The sequence below is a fragment of the Arvicola amphibius genome, chromosome 12, assembly GCF_903992535.2.
Source record: "Arvicola amphibius chromosome 12, mArvAmp1.2, whole genome shotgun sequence".
Taxonomy (NCBI): Eukaryota; Metazoa; Chordata; class Mammalia; order Rodentia; family Cricetidae; genus Arvicola; species Arvicola amphibius.
In genome coordinates, this window is record NC_052058.2 from 148,266,815 (window position 1) to 148,290,608 (window position 23,794).

The 23,794-nt window shown below is 38.4% G+C and overlaps 1 protein-coding gene across 1 annotated transcript in view; it reads left to right on the forward strand.

Moving 5' to 3' along the window:
• Agbl1 (AGBL carboxypeptidase 1) overlaps positions 1-23,794 on the forward strand; it is a 693,592-nt gene that overhangs the window by 479,858 nt on the left and 189,940 nt on the right. Inside the window, exon 21 of the mRNA XM_038313425.1 lies at positions 3,543-3,700. Within this exon, the coding sequence (XP_038169353.1) occupies positions 3,543-3,700 (158 nt within the window). The remainder of the gene's footprint in view (positions 1-3,542; positions 3,701-23,794) is intronic.

Here is a 23,794-nt window from a genome sequence, read left to right on the forward strand (position 1 = left end):
CATATATTTTAGCATCATTATTACGAAAACTGTCAAGGTAGAACACACAAATATCTTCCCCACCTTGACCCTCCTGGCTCTTATTCCTCTCTTGTACAGAGGCTGAACAAGCTAAAAATTTCTGTTCCAGACTGGTAAAAGGCTGAGTGGCTCTATGGTACAGTCTTGATGGGTGAAATGTAAGCAAAAACATTTGGTAGTTTCTCCCCATGCTTTTCTTTCTTCTCCCTTGGATGATGTGGTGTACAGAGCTAGAGCAGCCATTTTTCAATAGTAAGAAAATCAGAAGAAAGACAGATGACATACCCGTGATCTTAAGATGTTGAAATATGCCACGAATCTTCTGCCACACCCTACATTCATGTATATGCACAGCAAAATCTTATTTGCTTAAGGCAATAGAGTCAGACTTTACTATTGTCTCTGGGGCAGCTAATGAACTGTTAGGAAGGAAGGTTGGTTTTCTGTTTATTGGCTCTCACTTTTAAAAACCAATGTAACTACGATGTTATTTACACACTCACTACTGTGAGGCCACCACCTAACCAATGAGGTTAGATATGATATGTCCCATGTCATTTCCAGAGATAAATGCTTTTTCTTTATAAAAATATTAATATCTTAATGTTCGTAAGTTATAAAGGTGGGGGCACATAATTTGAAGGCACTCACCAATTCCCCACCTGGAGAAATCAAAGTCCATGTGACAAGTGCAATGTGTGCCTAAGGGACAATCTGAAAAAGTCTCTCCATGTTCGCTTGTTTGTTCATTTATTTCACATGGGCAGTGTGCCATGGATGGGTGTGTGCTCAAGTAAGAAAGGGCTGTTACTCTGTCTCTCCCCTTCAAGGATTTTCCCCGTGGTTTTATTCCAGGACTTGAATGTGAAAAAGAGATCATTTATATACGCAAATATTATTAATATCATGTGAGAGCGAAAAATAAAAAGAAATTAGGAAAGAAAAATCAATAAGAGAGGGCAAAATGAAACTGGAGACTCGCTCAAGTCTCCTCAGTCAATAAAATGAAATGAGTTCCTTCTGGAGGGTTCTGAACTAGTGTTTCTATGATGCCAAGTGCTGCCCGGAATAAGTGGGGCTGCACTGGGCATAGAAGCAATTTTCACGTTATAAATGCTATCACTTCAGCTACGGCTGTACAGTGTGCTGGTGTGCAGGGGTGGTCCCTGGCCCCTCGATGCTGTGCATGGTAGTAGATGTGTTTGTAAGGTGTTTTTCCAGTTCTATGACTCGCAAGAGGCTAGGATGTGTACAGGGCTCTCCTATGTCCACAAGACTGGAATTTTCCTTTTTTTCTTCCTAGGCCACAGATATGGGACAGGTCACTGGGTGGATGTGATTTTCATGTCATTTTCTCTCACCAGTGAAGTCATTCTCCAAGGAAGAAGAGAGTCTATAGAAGCCTGGGCAAAGAGTCAGACCTTAGAACTTCAGGACACAGAAAGGGACTCTGGGATTTTTTTTCTCTTTCTTTAAAACGTGATCTTTTTTTTTTTTTCTTCCTGTGGACTCGAGGAGGAAATCAAAGCGATTTGTTCAACATCTGTCTTTCCCTTGTATTGCAGCTGTTTACAGAGGAACTTGCTTCCTTCAACTCTGATGTAATGTCTCCTTTTTTTAGGAAACAGGTGTCAAAACAAGCAGAAAATCCAATTTTCAAGCAGCTCAAATCAACTTGAGACTTTCTGCTCCCAGGGATGCTTTTAACTCAGAAGGCTCCTATGAGGCTCGAGCCTTCCCAATTTCCAGTTTTTGTTTTGTTAGTTGTGTTTTGTTTTGTTTCCCTGGGGATGTTTGTAAGCAGTTCTTAACCATCAGTCCTGCCCTATCTCTGTCCTCTAGAACATAACAGCACTGTTACTGGGATGTAAAATCCTGCACTTTAATTTTATTGACATAATAATTGTACATATTTTGGAGAACTGTGCTGTGCACATATAATCTCTAATGATTAAGCAGTGTAGACATGTGTATAAAGTCTAATGATTAAGCAAAGTAATTTTCATATCCATCACAACAAACATTTATTTTTCTTGTGCTGGTGAAATTCAAAATCATTTTTTAGTTGTTTTGAAATATATGATAAACTGTTTAGCATTTTGTAATTATATGTTGTAATTATAATGTACTATATTATATGAAACCAGTTATTTTGTACAATTAATATATTCTAGTAAAATATATGATATGATCATATGTACTTTATTAAAATAATCAACTGTTGATTATTTTTATTTAGCTAAAATATGTAAGTGCAAGGGCAATTCTGAGCTCCATCATGTCGAACCTTAGTTTTAGGAAAACAGAAAAATAATCTAAGCCAATCTCTATTTATATTGCATGGATGTTCGAACATTTGTCATCATGCATAATAGTGATAATAGAATTTTTCAAAGTCATAGGTGTCTAGAGGGGAGGATCATGATCCCACTTCACAGATGAGGAGATCAAGGCCAATGAAGCTATAGAACCCCATATAACACTATCAGAAAATAGTGAAACTGATTTAAATCCAAATTTAAATCCAAATCTGAATTTTGAAAAACATGCTTGCTCTCTTGCTGTGTAACTGTCTGTCTGCGTTTGTATATAGAATTTCACATGCAATAGTGAAGGAAGAATTCCCTCACTGGTCTCTGTTACTTAGTAGCTGTAAGTAACTCAGATCAGTGCCTTCGTTTTTGTGTCTGAATCTCCCTCTGTGTGGACGAGAGAAAATAATTACCTTGTAGGACTTGGCAAGGAAATACCAGCTTCATGTCTGTGAGTCTGTGAAATGCTCAGACCGCTTTCTGACATCAGGTAGATGTGCAAAAAGTTTTTTTTTCAATTTATATAAACTGCCACATTCTCTACCATCTTCTTTTCCTCCCTCTCAGATAGGATTTGTGAAAAGGTATGTAGTACAGGCTAGTCTAGAACTCATAATCTTGCATCAGCCTCCCAACTGATGGAGAACAAGCTTATCTCATCACACCTGGTCTCTGTGCTCATCTCTACTTCCTGAAGCTCACCAGAGAGTGCTGGGCTTGACTTTGCTTTTGTGCATTACCTTAGCATAAGTAAGAGGATAATTTCAGGAGGTATGGTTTATTTTGCATCTTCAGTATTAATATGTGAAGGATTTTTCCTCCTTCTTTACCATTGTTTGATAAATGATGGGGCAAATGATGTATTTAACAAGACTGTTTAGTAATAAATCTTGGTTTCCACAGTATACTCCTTCAAAATACAGACGGAAGCTTTGTGTATTTCATTGCAACTGGGGGAGGAGGTAGGAAACTGGCCCTGTGCCATCCATGCCCGTTATCATCTTCCCGAGCTTGCCATCCTGTCAGGAAATGCAGAACATTTATGCCACACAAGTTGAGAAAAGCCAACTTTGGAAAGGGACTGACAAACACTTTGAATCCTCAATTTCTGTGAAAGACATCTGTCTAGAGTCCCTCTTCCTAATGTGAAAATAACACTACTCAATTTCCACGGAGTCATCACTGCGGATTGCTTTGTTTAACTGACAGGGTCTACAGTTCGGTACCAGTGAACTGGAAGAGATGGGAGCCATGTTCTGCTTGGGCCTTTTCATCCTGGAACTCAAATCTGCAAACTGTAGCCATGAGCTCTTGGCTCGAGCTGCAACTCTGCTGAATGCGGATGTTCTGGACCACTACCTCCAGCGGTAAGATGCTTACAGGGGAATCGGGGGTGTCTCAGGTATACTCAGTGCCAGTATCCTGGTGAAGTGGATCAATGGATCCTTGACAGAGAGAAAATAAGGATGAACTACCAAGTAAAGGTAGGTTTAACTTTACTGTGAGGAGAGCCAGACTTAAAGGTTCACAGATACTGAAAATGTAGAGAGTTGTCACTTGTACATGCATGTGTAGATGTAAAGCTTAACATATTTATAAATATGTTATTATTATGTATCACTAGTGATAATGTAGCTGAAGTGTGGTGCCACAGAGTTATACATGTGCAGATCTTTTTCTTCCAAATTATATTCTTATATGTGTAATATTCTTGACCTATAGGTCAATGTAAGAATGGGGAAGTATCTCATTGCCAGTATCTAGACTAGTGTCTCTGTCTTAAACTGTATCAAACTGGCACAGAATATGATTCATAATTGGCCAGGAGAAACTAACTCACATGGTGGGGAATGGCTCTTTGGCTGAGAATTGAGTACCAGTAGTGAGTCAAGGAATGACTAATCCATTATCCAAATGAGCTTTTTTGATGCAGTTTCCTGTAGAAAAATACCTCAGTCCCACCCAGAATAAATTCAGAGACAGGAAGGGAAAAATAATGACACATAAAAGAAGAGAGGACCGAGAGGCACCAGAAGTTCCATAGAGGCTAAGTCACAGTCTGTACTTTGAGCAATGGGACTGATGGGGGATTCAGCATCTGCTGGTAAATGAGGGAGCATTTAACCATGCACTTTGCCTCCAAAGGCAAAGGCAAAAGTATTAATACGGGCAAGCCTCTTACTTCCAGCTAAATTTCATTAGTTTTCTGCATGTCACTATTAAATTGCTGTTTCACTGTGGCTTCTTATCAAATGGCCAGCCAAGCATAAAAAGATCTAGTAGTGTCCATTAATACAGCTTTGGAAGGCCTCCATTTCTCTAGGACTTAATTACTCAAACACAGTAATTAACTTGTTCATCACAGAGTAATACAGATCTCAGATGACAGAGACTTAAGTAAATCCAGATCCCAATCCCCCGGAGATACTACCACCGTTTGTTTTCGTTTGGGCACCACAACCACTTCCATCTGCCCCTAATTCCTTCAGGATGCCTCAGCACTCAAAGGCTTGGCCTGCTTCACATTGTCTCGGAGTTTTCTAATTCTCTCGCTGAGAGCAAGTGTATCCACCTGCCTCAACTTGGGTTTCCGTTTGCCTTTTCACCCTTTTCGAGCAATCTTGGATGGGAATGGGGATGACTTTTCCTCCTTCCCTTTCTCTTCCCTCCATCCTCAGCTGCTTGTTGAGGGAAGATTGAGCAGAACTGGCATTGCTTGCTTTCCCTGGATTGATTGTGCCCGTCTGTTTGATCCAATGCAGTAAGGATTAGTTGCCTGTAAACGAGAACAAGAAGACATCTATCAAAGAAATGTCTTTTCTAATTCAAGTCTAAAGAACTCAGTGTCAGGCTTCAAATACAATGGCTGCTATGTGGGTTGTCATGAGAAGGTAGCTGTCATACACTCTCTGTACCACTGACTGTCAGTTTTCAGCGGTCGTCAGTCCAAGGATGCTGAAGCTGGACATTGCTTTTTGACCTCCGCCTCTTCTTTGCTTTACTTTTATTTTTTGTCTTTATTTTAAATTCCAACCACCTTTCTCCCTCTCACCCCTCCTCTCACCCCTCATCTCCTCCAGGCCCACCCCTCATTCCCTTCTCTTAATAAGTAAGGGTTCCCCTGGGGAGCCAACAAAGTCTGGTACATTAAATTATGGCCAGTCCAATCCCCCACCCCCACTGCATTCAAGCTGAGCACAACATCCCCACCTTAGGAAATGGGCTCTAACAAGCTAGTGCATGCATCAGGGATAGATCCTAGTCTTACTACTAAGGGATACTCAGATAGTTTCACCACTGTCTCCCACATGCAGAGGGCCTTGTTTTGTCCCATGAAGCTTCCCCAGCTGCCAGTCTAGAGTTCATGAGTTTCCACGAGCTTGGTTCAGCCATCTCTATAGATTATTCCTTTATGATCTTGACCTCCCTTGCTCACATATTCATGCCTCCCTCTCTTTGATTGGATTCCTGGAGTTGGCCTGGTGTTTGGTTGTGAATATCTGCATCTGGTTTCATAAATTACTTGGAGAGAGTTCTAGCTTCTTTGGAGCTGTGGATTATGGTCTGGTTAACTTTTGTTTTATATCTAATATCCACTTATGAGTGAAGTAAATACCATGCTTGTCTTTCTGAGTCTGGGTTACCTCACTCAGGATGTTTTTTTTTTTTTAGTTCCATCCATTTGCATGCCAATTTCATGATATCACTGTTTCTTTACAGCTGAGTAATACTTCATTGTGTAAATGCACCACATTGCTTTATCCATTCTTCAGTTGTGGGACATCTAGGTTGTTTTCAGGTATTTGATATTATGAATAATAATGCTATGAACATAGTTGAGCAAATGTCCTCATGGTATGATTAAGAATCTTTTGGATATATGCCTTAGATTCGTATTGCTGAGTCTTGAGGTAGATAAATTCCCAATTGTCTGAGAAACTGCCATACTTATTTCCAATTTAACTGTACAACTTAACATTCCCACCAGCAGTGGAGGAGTATTCCCCAGACTCCATATCCTCTCCAGCATAAGCTGTCATCAGTGTTTTGGATCTTAGCCATTCTGACCGGTATCAACTGGAATCTCAGCGTTGTTTTGCTTTGCATTTCCTTGATGATTAAAGATATTGAACAATCCCTTAAATGTCTTTGGGGCATTTGAGATTCTTTTGCTGAGAACTCTCCCTGTTTAGTTTGGTGCCCCATTTTTAAGTGAATTATTTTGTATTTTGATATCTAGTGTTTTGAGTTCTTTATATATTTTGGAGATCATCCCTCTGTCAGATGTGGGGTTGGTGAAGATCTTTTCCTTTCTGTAGTCTGTTGTTTTGTTTTATTTACCATGTTCTTTTCCTTAGAAGCTTTTCAGTTTCAGAAAGTCCCATTTATTGATTGTTGCTCCGAGTGTCTGTACTACTGGCGTTGTATTTAATAAGTGCTCTCCTGTGCCAATGCACTCATGGGTACTTCCCACATTCTCTTCTTTCAGGATCACTGTAATTGGATTTATGTTGAGGTCCTTGATCTACCTGGACTTGAGTTTTATGCACAGCCATAGATATGGATCTATGCAATCTTCTAAATGTTGCTATCCAGTTGTGCCAGCACCATTTGTTAAAATTGCTTTCCTTTTTTCATTGTATCATTTTGGCTTTGGCTTTTTTTTTTTTTGTCAAGAATCAGGTGTTCATAGGCATGTGAATTAATATCGGGGTCTTCGATTTGATTCCACTGGTCCACGTATCTGTTTTCATGCCAATACCAAGCTGTTTTTATTACTAAAACTCTATAGTAGAATTTGAAGGCAGGGATGGTGATACCTCTGGAAGTTCCTTTATTGCACAAGATTGATCAACTCTTCTGGTAGCTTTTTGTTTTTCCATATGAAGTTGAGTATTGTTCTTTCGAGGTCTGTGAAGATAGCAAATCTCAACAGATAAAGAAAATAAAATTAGAATAAACCCCTGTATCTTATTGTTAGAATTAATGTTGGAATTCAACAACAACACAAATTCCAGAAAAACTAACAAAGTCATGGAAACAGAATACTGCTCAACTGAATCACCCGAGTCAAGGAAGAAACAAAGATGTAAAGGCTTCCTATAATTAAATAAAAATGAAGGCATAAATACCCAAACTTATGGGACACTATGAAAGCAGTACTAACATCAAAGTTCACACCACTAAGTGCCTACAGAAAAATGTTTGAGGAATCCCACACTAGTGAATTTACAGAACACCTGAAAGTTGTAGCACAAAAAGATGCAAATTCACTCATGAGGGGCATACACCAGGAAATAATCAAGTTGAGGGCTGAAATCAATAAAATAGAAACAAAGAAACCTTAGCCTCTTCCTAGAGTGACTCACTCAGCAACTTGAGGGCAGGATGGTTGAATAAAGGATTTGCTTAACATGCTTGTTTGGAATATATTTTAATTCAATTTGATAGATGTGTTTGGTAGATAACAATAGAAAAATTGTTCCATCCAGTTTTATTTTTAATTAAAACATCTGTTATATTATGAAGCCATTGATCAAAACAGACTTTGGTCCCTGCTCAAAGGACATGATGACTATATGACTTGAGAGAAATCCACCTGAGAGCTTCTTAACTCCAAAATATCCCAGGGAACAAATCTCTGCTCACTAAAGGATGACCAGAGGTAAACTCATAAAATAAAATCTGCTGGTGTGAAGTCAGAGATAGGCTGTCTGGGTTATACTTGGTTAGTTTCTATATGGTGAATAGAGTTAAAGCAAGAAAAATCATAATCATTTCATAAAATATTTGAAAACAATCACTAAAACAGAAACAACATACACACATACACAAACATGGAGTTCATTTTATGTTGGCCAGCTACTACTGGGCATGGGTCCTACCCTAGACTGTGGCTGAAATACCAAGTAACACCCCATTGGAGACATTGATCTTCCCTTTCCCAGCAGGTATCAATTATCAATTGCAAATAACTTCTCTTGGATCGGGGTGGGATTTGTGTCCGCTATAGTTTCTCAGTGCTGGGATTTTGTTTGGTTTGAAAAAATACCAAAAAAAAAAAAAAAAAAAAAAAAAAGAAGGAAAGAAAGAAGAAATAATTATATAAACAGATCAAATCCTAGGAATCCAACTTTCACCAGGATTTTATGCAAATACCAAGCATACAATTCATGCTTGTCAACAGCTTTCCATTTGATTTTTTAAATTTATAACACATTTTAAAACATCTTGTACATGTATGAGTGTGTGCCGTATGTGCGCTTACATGTAGGTACGCATACCCGATACATGCATGCAGAGGACAGAGGAGTACATTTGCTGTCCCTTATTCCCTTGAGACAGGGTCTCTGAATTCTCTTGTCTGTAACCAGAATGCTCTAGGGATCCTTTTGTCGCTACCCCCACAGTTCTGGCATTTTAGGCCACGCCTATCTTTTTACATGGGCACTGGGGATTTGAACTCAAGTACAGATGCTGGCACAGCAAACCCTCTTAGCCACTATGCCATATCCATAACCTCTCTTAGTATGTTTTAAAGAGACCTGCGCCAAACTTCCCCCACCCTGTCTCTTCTTTGGGTATGATAGTGTTCCCACTACCCTTTACAAAGATTTTGTTGTCCTATTCTAAGAATGAACAAAAGAAAAGCACGCTCTTTTCCAAATGTTTGCCTTAAGGAAATGTAAGCGAACAGCATTTGAGCCTCCAGCTTTCTCAGACACATTAACCCCTGGAGACTGACATGCCGGGAAGAGAATGTGTGGTTGTACACACGGACACCATGTTTTCTGACGATAGGTTTCATGCCTCATTTACCAAAACAACAATTAGAGTGCCATCAGATGCACAGAACAAACTTGCTATTTTTCAGTAGTAGAGGAGCGGTGGAAATGGTGAAATAAAATGTATGTGCTCTTTGCTTTCTGTTTTCTTTTATGTCCCCTTCCTCCCGGTGGCTCATTAAAAAAAAAAAATTACTCATTCTTTAGAGCATCCTTTGATCTTCCTTCCTTCTCTCTTCCTTTCTCCTCCGTCTCAATCTTCTCCCTGGAAATAACCATATGTAGTATGGGGGAAGATGCCTCCCCTTTCCTCTGGAATGGCGGTTCATCCCTTGTGCCAGGTCTTTTGAAAAGTCATTTAACTGTTCTGCCGAGTCAGCTGCTGTTCATCTGGATTTGTGTCCCTCCACTGCCTCTTGATCTTCTCAGCTGAGCCTCTCTATCTCCACGTGTCCCTCCATTACTAACAGGAATGCTCTATCTCCACGTGTCCCTCCATTACTAACAGGAATGCTCTTTGTGCCTCGGCAGTCGCCCATGGCCTCTTGGTGCCAACTCTGCTTAGGACTTACCCAGAGCAAACTTGCTTAGCTGTTTCTTAGTTCGACGGGACAACACTAAAATCCCAGGTCTTACACAGACTGTAGGGAAAAAAATACTGTGTTCCTTAGTGTGTCTGTATCTTTGTGTGAGAGTGGGTAGGTGGGGGTACTTTTGTGTTGGTAGGTACAGCCCCCATGACAATCCCAGATGTTGTTCTTCTGGAATGTCATATTATTTTGAAACAGCATCTCTTATTCCATGTAACTTACCATGCAGGCTAGGCTAGTCAGTCGGCTGGGTCAAAGAATTTTCCTGTTTCCATCAACCCCTGACCCTAACTCACACAATGTGAGGATTACAAACATGAACCACCATGCCTGCATTTTTAATGTGGATTTTGGAAACCAAACTCAGGTTCTCTTGCTTGCAAGGCAGGCATTTTTCCACCTGAGTCATCTTAGCCCTAGATAAAAAATTAATAATTTTAAAAAAGCACCTGATTTTTATTTTTAAACTATACTTTTATTGTAGAGAACCTAGATAAAAAGTAATAATTAAGAAAGCACTTGATTTTTATTTTTAAACTATAGTTTTATTGTAGAGAGAGGCGACTCAGCACTAAGAAGCACTGCTCTTCCAGAGGACCCAGGATCATTTCTCAGAATCCACATGGTGGCTCACAATTGCCTGCAATCCAATTCCGCGGGATTTGAAGCCTCTTCTAACTTTTGTGGGCCCTTGCATCCTTGCATACACAAGTAAACACACATGGTACATATAAACACACACACAGAGTCATTTTTTAACAATATAGTTTTTATTCTATGAATGAAAAGATATAATTTGAAAAACATAGAAATCCCCCACTCCTGCCTTTAGTCATCCAGATAACCGCTGTCAACATTAACAATGAATACATTAAAAGACCATATAATTTCTTTCGCATTTTCTATCTTTGTATACCTTTCCTCTTTCAGGCTTGGTGGTGCTGACTTGTAACCCCAGCTATTTGGGAGGTTGAGAGAGGATAATCAAGAGTTCAAACCTACGTAGATTCTAAAGAAAGTTAACCACACAGAGTCAATATATTTTTTCAGAGAAAGTTATCCACTCAAGTTTTTCTGAATGATAATTAAACTTTCTTGATAAAATAAAAAAAAAAGAAAGTTAACAGCCAGCCTGAGTAACTTAATGAGGCGCTGTGTCAAGCTACTTTGTGACTAGAAGGACTGTGGATGCACCTAACTAGTCAAGTGCAGGCCTGGAATGCACAAGACCATAGGTTCAATGCTCTACAAAGAAGTATATGCATAGCCTATATTTCCATCCCTGATTAGTGATATTACTTTGATATAATGTGCTCACATGGACGTGCACAGTATATTTTTGTGTTCATAACTTGTATCAGATTTCAGGCTTGGGGCATTACAGTGTACACAGCTGTTGTTGAAAATACCACTCATTAGTGTTTTCTTAAGAAAGGGTTCCATGTGTCCCTCTACTTATCTTCATTGATGAATTCTCTGCTGAGTTCTTAACTGCAGGGTTTGACTCCCTGGGGTATTAGCTTGAATTACATTAAAATAGTAGTTGTGCTTGGTCTGTTAACTGCTGATGTCACTGTCGAATCTGGTACCTGTGTCTATTCGTCTGAGTCTTTGATGGTGTCCTCCAAATATGTGGTGGTCTTTCTGATCCCTCTTCATGGGATTCTTTAAGAAAGCATTATAAGCTTTTACCTTTCATTGTTGAAAATTTATTCTCACCCAGACAGCTGTCATTTTCCAAGTTATTCTTTTAGGTATAGAGGAAAATTCTGCATCAGTTTGGATTTATTGAAACTTCACTGGACTCCATAATTATACTTAAAATTGTTTTATGAAATATTTTTTCTGTTAGATAACAATACCATTTATAAATGTTGACAGCTTTATTTACTTCTTTTTTATTGCTCTTTATTCTTTGTCTTTTAAAAGAAATCAAAGAGGTTTTCTTTTTGTTTATAAAAGTCATTTTTTAGTGTATGTATAATGTGTGTGTGTGTTTGTTGAGTGTGTGGAAGTCAGAGGAAAATTTGGGGGAGTCAGTTTTTTTCCTTCTAGCTGTTGAGGCAAGAACTCTCTTGATTCTTCTATGCTATGTATTCCATTTTAGCTCTTCTATGAGTTCATGGGTATTTCCCTTGTCTCTGACTCCTATCTTGCTGTAGCAGTTCAGGGGTGGGGGCAGTGGCCTTATAGATCCAAACTACTGTGTAAATGGCGTTTTTCAGGTTTCAGGAATCAAACTGAAACCATAAAGCTTGGGTGGCCAGTGCTTTTACCTACTCTGAGCCAACTTGCTGGCACATGTTTTGCCTCTCAGTTTTGAGACAGAGCCTTGTCCAGGCTGCATTTGAATGCACTGTGTGACTGGCCTTGAATGCCAGATCCTTCTCCAGCACTGGAATTATAGACGTCCGCCACCAAACCCAGCCTTTCTTTTTCTTATTGCGTTATCTTTATATCTTTTCATAGGCTATATATTTTTTCAAGTTCAAGGAGAATTTTGCTAGGGTCTAAAAGAAAAATGCCAAAGCGAGCAAAAAGACAGGAAAACCATGTCCTCTTCTGAGTTAGATTAACATGGAGGTCAGCCACATGTCAGACCTGCAGCTGCAGGGTAGGGAAGAGAGCTTTAGAGAAAGAGTGAAGCCCAACGTACTTGGGAAAACATGTTTAGGAGAAAGAAAGTAGGAAGGAAAGGAAAAGTTATGCTTTTGTGAGTCAGGTCTTAGACAAGCTGGTTGACCCTGTTCCTTAGAGCCTCAGGGTGGCCACTAGGGATTACTCTTTCCTACATATTTTATAACAGCATTCAAAGTTGAGAATTCGATAATCTCATCAATACAATAACTTAGAGATGAGGATGATGCTAAGCTTAAAGAATTAGCTAAAACAGAATGTGGAGATGTGACTCCTTACAGAGCAGTTGTTTCATCTGTCCAAGGCCCTGGCAAATGGCTATTGGTGCAGTGTTCATGCCCAGTGTCTTCTTTATTCATTTTGCTCTTTCATAGCTCATTAACTTAAAAAATCATAGTTGTATGGTTATGCAAAAATTGGTATCTAGAGAAGTGGTTGTTTCTTCTCATTAGGAGAGTAAATATATTAGTAGATTTGCTGTGTTTTTTTAAACAATTCTTAAGTTTTTAAGGTAGAAATATTTGGTTATAATTTAACATAATATTTTAAAAGAGAAGTGGAAGTATTTGCTCTTAATTTGGAAGATATTGCCTCTGTTTGTAATAATATTAAGTTGGTGACTAACTTGTCTTATCCTAGGATACATAGACTTTAAGTCCTTCAAATTTATCTGTCCTTTGAACATATATACATTGTAAAAAATAAAGTTCTGGTTTTTTGTAACAAAAATTCATTTTCCCTCTCTTCTCTTCTTGTCTCTTTTCGTCTGATCTCTTCACTCTCCTTCTCCCCTCTTTCCTTTCCTTCCCCTTTTGTTTTATTATTTAGGCCCTTTTTATTTATTTAATTTTGAAACCTCAATTTTTGGAACATGTATCAATTAAATGATAACAATGATTCCATTCCAAGTCTTTGATTTTTATCCCCCTGAATCATTTGGTATCTGCTTTCTAACTTTTATATTTCTTGCTCTTTTCGTTATTTTTCCACCTTTCTGAAATTCATCAAATTCTAGAACCTATCTAGAATCTGTCTAGAACTTATCCTCCAAAATTCGGTTGTCTGCATCCTGGGCTGTCCTTTTGGCTGATAGTGAATTTTAATTTTAATAGTGATTTCACGTGTCTGCTGCACTCAGCAAGTTCCTCCTCTATCAGCAGTGTCTGTGTTATTCAAGTTTACAATATAACCGATTCTGTTTTCATTTGGATCTGTTTATCTTTTCATTTACTATTTCATAGAATCATATTTTCTTGAATGTCCTCTATGCATCACATTCGACTCCTGAAGTTTGCTGTTTTCCTTGTAGTTAGTCATTGCCCCAAAGCCCTGTTACTCCATTGTTGAGTACAGCATCTGCTTCCTTCCGTATTCTAGCTCACTAGCTCCGGGTTGTTACACTCTTTTCTTCATTGACTTCCCCTTTCTTTATCAGCAGTTTCTATTAGTTGCGCAGTCTCCAGAGCCTTATCAAGCTCAGTACCCAAGAGCGTAGAAGTTCATCAAACTCTTTTTGTAGTGTAGACAACATAGGGCAGCTGGATACAGAGTTTTATGTTTTACTTTGTGACATGTGTAAATAAAGATGGGGTGATTACACTGGGTCTCACACAGAGAGGAGAGGGAGGGGCTAGTGGGTCAAAAAAGAAACCAGGAATCTGGGAAAATTGTTCCCTGGGACGTACTATTAACTCATTCACAGGGGTTTCAAATTATCACTGTTTCCATTATTTCCAAATTATCCAAGTTATGTGGAAAATCTGTTGACCTTACTTTTTAATGGAAGGCTGACACACTGGTTCCTATGGTATCTAGCATCTTGGAGATTCTGGGCTTCATTCTGTAGTTGCTGGCCCAGAAACGCTATGTGGAAGGAAGCATTTAAGTTGAACTTGGCCTAGGGCTCTTTGGCAATTGTGAGGATGAAAAGATGTCCTGAAATGGTGAATGGACTAACTGGTTAGTGAGGAACAAGTGCCAACCTTAGACTGGGAAAGCAAGGGCACCAACAAAAAAATCTGTGTTAAATCAGCGGTTAAAGAAAAAACACTTTTATACAATTTTATGCTGATTCTTCTATAATAAATAAATTAAAATAATGAAAACTGAATGTTAGTGTGTCTATGAGGAAAGGGGTTTAATATCACACAGCGATCTGCAAATTGGTTTACTTTCCTCTGGAGAGTCATTTAGCAATTTGCAGGAAGGTCTATAAAAACCTCTCACTTGATTCGACATTTCTAGCTTGCAGAATATCTCCCAAGAAAATAAACACAACTGAAAACAATATTTTATGAGGTGAGATATTTATAGAAAGATTCCGTATTGCCACATAATTTTACATATCCCAAACTTCTAGAAAAGGTAAAGAAGGGAGGAACATTTTATTGATGAACTTTCTAGGATATTATAAAACCACAAAAATTATGAGCATTTCAATGTATAGATCAAGCATTATTATCAGCTAGATGCTTCAACATTTTGTAAGTACCAACCTCAATTCTATAAATGATTTTTATGGCAGATGTTATGTCTAGCATTTGTTTGTGTTTTTTGTGTGCTTACTTACTTGGTGTACATGTGGTGTGTTGTAGAAAGGCTGCTTGCTTGTTCCAGCCACTCAGACCCAAAATAACCACATAGAAACTGTATTAACTAAATTGCTGCTTGGCCTATTAGCTCTAACTTCTTATTGGCTAGCTCTTACATATTAATTTAACACATTTCTATTAATCTGTGTATTGCCACGTAGCTGTGGCTTACCGGGTAAAGTTCCGTCTGGCTTCTTTCTCAGATGGGGCTACATCTCTTCCCTCTGACTCTGTCTTCCTTTTCCCAACATTCAGTTTAGTTTTCCCCACCTACCTCTATTCTGCTCTGCACAGGCCGAAGAAAGTTTATTTATTAACCGATAAAAGCAACACATATACAGAAGGAACCCCTACATCTGTGGTGTGTGTGTTTGTGTGTATTTTTATGCATGCAGTGGGGAGTCAGTGGGCAGGGATGTATGTGTGTGCAGGGAGTCCGAAGTTGCCATTGGAATTCTTCCTCATTCTCTTCCTATCTTATTTGCTTGAAACGGTGCTTCTCAATTGAGCCCGGAGCTTATGGATAAAGCTAGTCTAGTTAGCTAACTTGCTCCAGCACAGGTCTAGCCCTCTGAATACGAAATTATACACCCATGCAACACAGGTATATAGCCTTCATGCCTACAGTTTATGATTTAACTGCTGAGTTTTCTCAGACACTACCATTTCTTTTTATAAAAAAGGATATTAAGTTTTAGAGGAGTCTAGAAATAAGACACGTTTGAGAATCTTTAGTAGATTATGCTGAATTTTGAATCTATTTCTAATTCCAAGTTTCAAGTTCTTATTCTCTTTTATAGTCATTTAAAGGATAAGTGGGAAAAAAAGCATAGCAATTAAAGTTGTACACATGACGACTGTTACTTTAGTACCCTACAGAGGCACTGACAAAGGTGAGGGGAATGTAAAATTTATAATTTCAATTAACTCAATCTTATTCATTTCTTTTTGTTTCTTTGCTGTGCAATTCCTGAGAATAATATACTGTGTGTGTATCTATTAGCCTGTGCTTGTGAGTTTGAAAACTAAGTGGGACTCATTTTTTGGCCAGAAACATTATACTTCTTGATTGTTTTAATATTACAAAAGAAGGTGATTGTAAGTTGCCATAGGATAAATGTCACAACCTACAGGGTTAAAAATTCAAAAGAGAAAACGATTATGCATAGAAAAGAGTGAAATATTTTTATTTATTATAAATTATTTGTAGCATTTATTATATTGAATTTTCAAAATGTTTTTTCCCAATTTTATTCATGAAAGCAAACCTAGAGGAATCCCTCTTCCACAGGTGACTGGACAGAACCCTGGGGAATCTACTTGAGCCTCTAGGTCTCCAGGTATAAAACTAAGTGACTTTCTCATGGCCATTCATATTGGCATCTCATTCTCCTGAGCCTCGGGCTCAGCCAAATGAATGCCTTCTCTTTTGCCTACGAAATGAAAAACACTTGAAAATAGAATAGGCTCTCAGTCCCTGGAGGAAGATTTCAATCAAGAAACCCATTCTTCCTACTCTATATCAGTGGCATCCTTTGTATTTTGTTGTTCTTAATTCCTAAAAATGGAAGGACTGATAAAATCCCCAAAGAATTTTTCCAAACAGTAGAGACTGATTTAATTTAAGAAAAGTTCAAATAACCTAAGATGTATGGTCTAAATCCAGAGCCTTTGCATGCATATTTTAGAGTATTAATCATCCCCTATATTCTCATCTAATTAGGTTGTCCTTCACTTTATCATGTGCCCCTTGACTCATGCGATGCTAGTCCAAGTGCTAGTTATTTAGTACTAGAGTTCAAAGCTATTTCACCTATAAGGGTTAATATAATGTGATAGAGGAAAACAAACTGCACAGAACAACAATGGGAGCAAAGACAGAGGGGAAAGGAAGCAAGGGAAGGAGAGAAGTGAGATGGGAAGAGAAGGAGAGAAAGGAGGAAGAGAAAAGCTAATATATCGAGCAAACACAAAGTCAGAATATGAAAACTAAAGATAGGAATAAAAATAATAGTAAATGGTTTTTGCATTTATAAGATCTTACTTTCGGGCAACAGTGATGTGGGAAGAAGAGGGTGGTTTCTCAGTTTCTGTCCATATGAGGATCTTTTTGTCTCCTCTTTTTATCCTAGCCAGTTGCTAAGTTTCCCTCTCAGGAAGGAAGCAAACTAGAGATATAACAAGTCCAGATGTTAAATATTCCTCCAAATCTTTGCACTAACTAGTTTTATGTCTACTTAACACAGGCTAGCGTCATTTGGTAAGAGAGAGCCTCAGTTCGGGAAACAGTCCACCATATTGTTCTGTGGGCAAGCCTGTGGTGCATTTTCTTGACTGATGATAGATGTTGGAGGGCCCAGCTCACTGTGGGCAGTGCCATGCCTGGGATGGTGGTCCTGATGCTATAAGAAAGCAATCCTAGCAAGGCATGAGAAGAAAACCTGTAAGGAGCACTCTTCCATGGCCTCACCTTCAGTTTCTGAGTCCAGCTTCATGACCAGCTTTCAGTTCCTGTCTGGATGTGCCTGGATGAGGTCAAACTCTCCCTCTCCAGAAATCCTTTGCTCATGGTGTTTCATCACAGCAATAAATATATAAATACACATATATGTAAATATATTGCTTTCATATTCTTTCTCTCTATATATTACTTTTCGGTGTGTGTGTGTGGAAAGATAGATAGATAGATAGAGATAGAGAGAGAGAGAGAGAGAGAGAGAGAGAGAGAGAGAGAGAGAGAGAGAGAGAGAGAGAGAGATGGTAGTAGCAGCAGGAACAATTTTGTTTTGACAGCGGGCAAGTGGCTGAGATCTGGGCAGCCCCTAAGCGCGGTTTAAAGAACTTCAGCTAACACAGTTCACACACTCACAGCCTCTGCAATGGCAGAGATGTGACGGCCCATAGCCATTTTTAGATTTTACAGGTTGAAAATAAAATACATTAAGGAAAATAAAATGACTCTTGGGTAAAAGCGCTAGCCCCCAAGCTGATGACCTGAGTTCAATCCCTGTAACACCTATGCCTACAAATTACCTCTAACCCACACAACATATACACTATGGCATCTATACCTCTGCCACACACAAAGAAACACAAATTAAGTTAAATATCTCAAAGTTCCTTTCATCCCTGAAGTTGTTTTGCTTATTCTCAAAGCCATGGGCATTCACGTCTTCTCTCATCTTACATGGTTAGGAAACCACGGCAGAATCGCAAAAGTGATGCAACGTTCCTGTTTGTTGGGATAAAAAGTATGTTTGTCTTGACCTTGATAGGAAGGCATTAAAGAGGACAATGATGAAGAGTGCACAGGCAACGACAGAAAGAAGTTACAGAAACATGTCACACAAAAGGGGGCACAAGCGCTAGATGTCCGAGACTCTCAGAAAAACAGCTTGGTGTGAGAAAATGTGAAACCAAGCCAAAGTCAGAGTTCGAAAGAGAGCAATATGGACGTTTAGAAGGAAGCTTCAGTCTCCTTATGAGGATCTCGCTTTCACCGCATGTTTCATTTCTGGGATGAATATTTGGGAAAAAATAAATTGTGATTTGATTCCTCCACTAATTTGTGACACTGAGACCACAAGTGTGTCCCAGTAACAGAAAAGAAAATTTCAGCAATGGAATATCTCATTATAGACTTGCTGACTGTATTTGTGGAGAGAACCTAGTCTATTAGAAAATGGGGTTGGGGTGATTATTTTGTAATGACTGGATATTCAGTGCTTTGTCATGTGGCTTTGATCCTGGACGCTGACTGCTGTCCTGGGGTTGGCCAGTGGTCAACAAAATGACTACAATGACAAGATGGAATCGTGGTAATAGAACAGTTGGACTCATGGTGCAGATACAGCATGCATTTCCTTAAACCGGCCCTAAGGAAGTCATTATTCCTACTATTACCTGTTCATGTGTGGGGAGTAAAGGCAAGCTGATCAAAGTATATCAAATGTTTGACTTTAAAAATCTATCGTGTTTTTCATTATTTCAAACACAGGTCAGTGATTTCATTTTTTTCTTTCTTTCCTGAAACATCACAAATTATTCTATACTATAAACATAAAGCAAACGAAGCCTTAGAAAATTATTTCCATAAATCAGTGTTCTTTCTCAAATCACCAGCCCATCTAATTTTAGTACAACGTTCCAGTTTAGTATAGCACTTTCCCTGGGAGGGAACTGTACATGAAAATTTGTCCACATATTCTCGATGCTGTATTCACTAACTACTTGAGCCACAAAGTGGAAGTAGCTCATTTAACTTTGTTACTCTTTTTATGTATTAATAATTGGGAATAAACTAGAGAAAGCTCTAATTCATTATTGCACTCTTAGAAAAGGCTGCACATTTGTCTTTCTGGTCTGCTTAATCTGAACTATTAAAGGTTTGCCTCAGAAGAGAATGATGCAGTATGTTAACCAAGCAAGGTGACACAATATTCTTAGAGATGTTCTGAAGACCTAGAGGTATCACGCACCCCAGGCTTAGCCTTGGATTAATCAGGTATCCATTGCTCTTCCAGGGTATAGACACTTGAGAACTGAGCTTTCTCATCAGATAAGCATTATTCAGTTAATTTCACTGCTAATAATATCTATTGGTGGCTAAGCATATATGCTAGACTCTATTTTCAATTGCTATTCACATTAAGTTTTACAAATCCCCTGAAATAGTAGTAATATATAAATATTATTGCTTTTATTATACATTGGAAAAATCAAGGTACAGAGTGTTTAAATAATCTGTCAAAGGTCTGACAGCTCCTCAGGGTTAGAGATCAAAGTTTGACTGGGACAGAGAATTGTGGGACCAGTGTGTTTAACACTGTGCAAGTTTGAACAGTAGAAGTAGTTTTATTGAAATCATTCATTGTTTTGTTTTCCAATCAAATGTATCTGCATCAGTTAGACTTCTGTTATAAAAATAGATTGCCTTCATAAATTCTAAATATTACTGTAGTATTAATGAAAAGCAAGGCTTGTTAAGTCATAGGAAAACTAATGAGGTTAAGTGTAAGGACTCGGTGACCAATAGCTCAACTCTGTCTGTGGCCGGCAATCATGAAGATCAGATCCTGAAGTTACTGTGACCTAAAGCACTTCTAGAGTATTTGTGCTATCAATTTTATCTACAAAGCCTGTCGGGGAGGGCTGGAGGGATCTGTCCTCACCTTCCTTTGTCTCTAATAGTATTTTGGAAGAAGATTCCAATATTGAGATGGAAGCTTCTAAAATCCTCACATTGTAGTGCATGTCCACCCACCTGTCAAAAACATCCCAAGTTCTGCATGCCAAACTGACAAATCAGATATGTTTCAGGAACTTGGAACACCATGAAAAAAATGACAAAATTCTTATATGATATATACTATGTAGTATTTATTATAGTCATGAGTGATTTTGAAAATTTAGACTTGCAAGTAGGCTGATGTATGGCTTCAAAATAGAGGCATGAGTGGCTTCTGAAGATGTTCAGTCTAAGTCCGTATCACTGGTTACTGAGCAATGCACCAATGAGAGTCATCATGTCAACAGGGGATCCTGATATATAGATAATGACTGGATTGATTTACTTTTTATCTTTAATAAACTCAAGTATTTCTATTCTTAGGAGCTCTTTGAAGGCCCTTCAATAGAAGCTGGTTCACATAGATTCACAGCCAGAGCTGTCTACTCCTTGATTGAGATTTTTCACTGATGTTTTTTATCAAATAAGATGGTTGCTCCTTACTCCATAGCAGGAGAGATTAGGCATCTCTAAGCCTCCAACTTTTTCATGTGGTATAAATGAAGGCCATAAATATTCTAAAATAAGTTGGCATATATAAAACAAAACTAGTGGAAACAAACATTTATCTGGTAACATTTCATGCACAAACAGAGCTAGGGAAAAATCTTAGTGGTCTGGATAACTGGTGTTCTAGAAGGGAGGATTTCCTGACCTCGGGAATTCTTTCTTTATTACATAGAGAATAATATTAAGCTAGCATATGCATAATTTCAATTCAAGTCAGCTCACATCTGTGCATGTGTATGAACACACAGTATTCAGTGGAAGAGGAAAGGAAGGAAGAAAGGAGGGAGGAAGGGAGGGAGGGAGGGAGGGAGGGAGGGAGGGAGGGAGAGAAGGAAAACGGAAATAAGGAAAGGAGAAGAACTACTGAGAGAAGGATTCAAGAAGAAAGGAGAAGGCACATGACAGAAGCTTGCAGATAAAATTCAAAGCTGTGTTTAGCTTACTGAATTCTGGTTTTTCCAGAATTACTGAATTAAAGTAGAATGCTGAAACCATATGCAAATTATGTTCTTTGGCTCTTGTACAACGTTCTTGAGCAGACATATTTGTGGATAGATTGGGTAAATATTCTTACCGTCTCACATTGAAAAGAGTCTTCCAAATATAAGGGAGTGAGTTCCATGCAAAGATGAACAGAGCCGAACTTGAGTTATCAAGAGGAGTTTGTCAAACACTTTTAAAAAGTTAGCAGGAGGTATTACCAAGTATCATGCATGAATGAAAATAAGTAAATCTGACTTTATTTTTACTATAGTTATGTATACTTAAGTGTAAATTTAAATCTACAGGCCTACCATTCAAAAAGGACTGTCATACAGAACACACAATTGCAAATGATCACATTGCAGCAATCAAAACTCTGATCATTCCCCAGATAGCCTCCAGGTAGTTCCATTGCAATCTACTTTTGATTCAACTTTCAATCACCAAACAACTGCACCTTGCTTTCTTTCCTACAAGTTCATTCTGAATTTTAGGAATCTCTTTTTTTTTTCTTCAGGAATTTGAACACAGCCATTAGGCATGGTGTCTTTTTCCTTTAGATTTAATTTGTAGAGTGTAAGGATGCAGAAGCATATCATGTTCTAATATGTTTGTACTTTTTACAAGTTATTTTCCAAGAAAATGAATGACTGTAGAAGAAAGTACTCATTGAGACTTCCATGGCTATTCTGTTTTGGGAACAGCTAAGCCAGTCGTAGGTTATTTTCACTAATTGTTCACCATGCCCGGCATATGCTTCTTACAGATGATCACACCACTGGCTCTTCTTTGGCAGCTCACTCTCATCTTAAATGTCCTAATATCAGCTTCATTTTGACCACAGTAAATTTTTTATGACCACATGGCCTTGCTACTCCGGCGACAGCCCTAATTCCCCACTTTCTGTCTTCTTCAGATGGAATATATAGTGGATCAGAGAGAGAACTTAAGCTGCCTTGTTCAAAAGCAGACCCCTAGCACTTTTAGAACAATGCCTGGTGCCTGGGAGTATTCAATCAATAAATGGACAAGTAAATCCTTTGCAGGCCTGTCATGACATGTTTGTTGGGAAACATATTTATGTTTATGAGTTAAAAATAATAGAGTTCAGTGCAGTTGTTGCTAGTTGAAATAATGCCTTCAGAGTATCCTGATTAAGGAAAGTTTATAATCCTTGATAGGGAACTATATGCATAGGTTTACCCTAAGCCCTTTCTCATTCAATTATCTATATTATTTTTTTAAAATGCTTAGTTTTATCTAAAGCAGCAAGGGCCATTCCTTTCTTTATAATATGATTCTACAATACATAATAATGATGAGATAACTGATATTATGAACTAAAATTACAGATCAAAATGATAGTTGAAACTGAGCAAGGATAATGAACTCCGTCCTGGGTTTCTCTTGTGAAGGGACAGGAGCATACTTTCTCACAAGAGCACACAGTTGCTTGTTCTTCATAAGGACTTGAGAAAAATTTCCAGAAATGACATCTCAGAAACCATGAGTGCTAGCATGGATGCCCTTGCAATCTTAGCACTGGGGAGGTAGAAACAGGAAGATCCCTGGGCTTTCCTGGCTTCCCAGCCTAGTCTAATTGACAACAGATTTGTCTTGGTGACAATCTCTGTCTCCAAAGACAAAAAATAAAAACAGCCACAAACTGACTAAAACGTTGTACCAGCTGTAGCATTAACACATAATGACATCACTTCCGTACAGGGGTGGGTAAGGGCAAAGGAGAAGAAAAGAAGAGAAGAAAAGAGAAGGAAAAACTAAAGAGAGAATGGATTTAGGACATGATAGTTCACTTGTGAGTTACAAAACTGGACACAGCCCCAGTAGATTGCCTAAGGGTTTTTGTTCTCAATTTCCATTCAGTAGTTTGGTTTATGTGCTTTCTTGGGAGGGTGCTGTCCACACTGTGGGTGCTGAATCATAGGACTCTGGGGAAAAATCTTTCTCACAATCTCATTAGTACGAAGAAATACTTCTTGTACTAATGTGTGCAGGTAATAGGTGCACACACTTTTCTTGGGAGTCGTGTTTTCAAAACTTATATTATTACTGAGGTAAAAAGCATTAGCTATTGTTCCATCATTTATATAGACATTCAATTTCAAATTGTGAGAGGCACGGAATACAATAATCCATCATAAGTAATAGGTTGCATAATTTTCTGAGATGATTTTTCTGTATTAATGAGAAGGGAGACAAAAGAAGAGCAAGGACATATTTGTCACGTGACTGAGAAGCAACTCTGTTTCTAAATAATACTGTTGTGTGCTGCATTCCTGGGAACACTGACAGCTCCTTATAAGGCAAACGAATATTTCAGCTTAAGTTTGCAGGCAAAGCACAAGTTAATCGCAATGTGTTCTTTGGTCCCTTAGCAAACTGCAGGGGGCAAGAGTGAGCTTGTGTAAATGCTCAACACTCAGATATCCCTCGGTGCTCTCCTCTCACGTGTGCTTTTAAATCTCCCAACTTGTGGCTATTATTTTTCAGCACTGAATTAGTGAATCATTTTACACAGCGCCATAATGCAAAATAAAATGACACTTTGTTTCTCTGC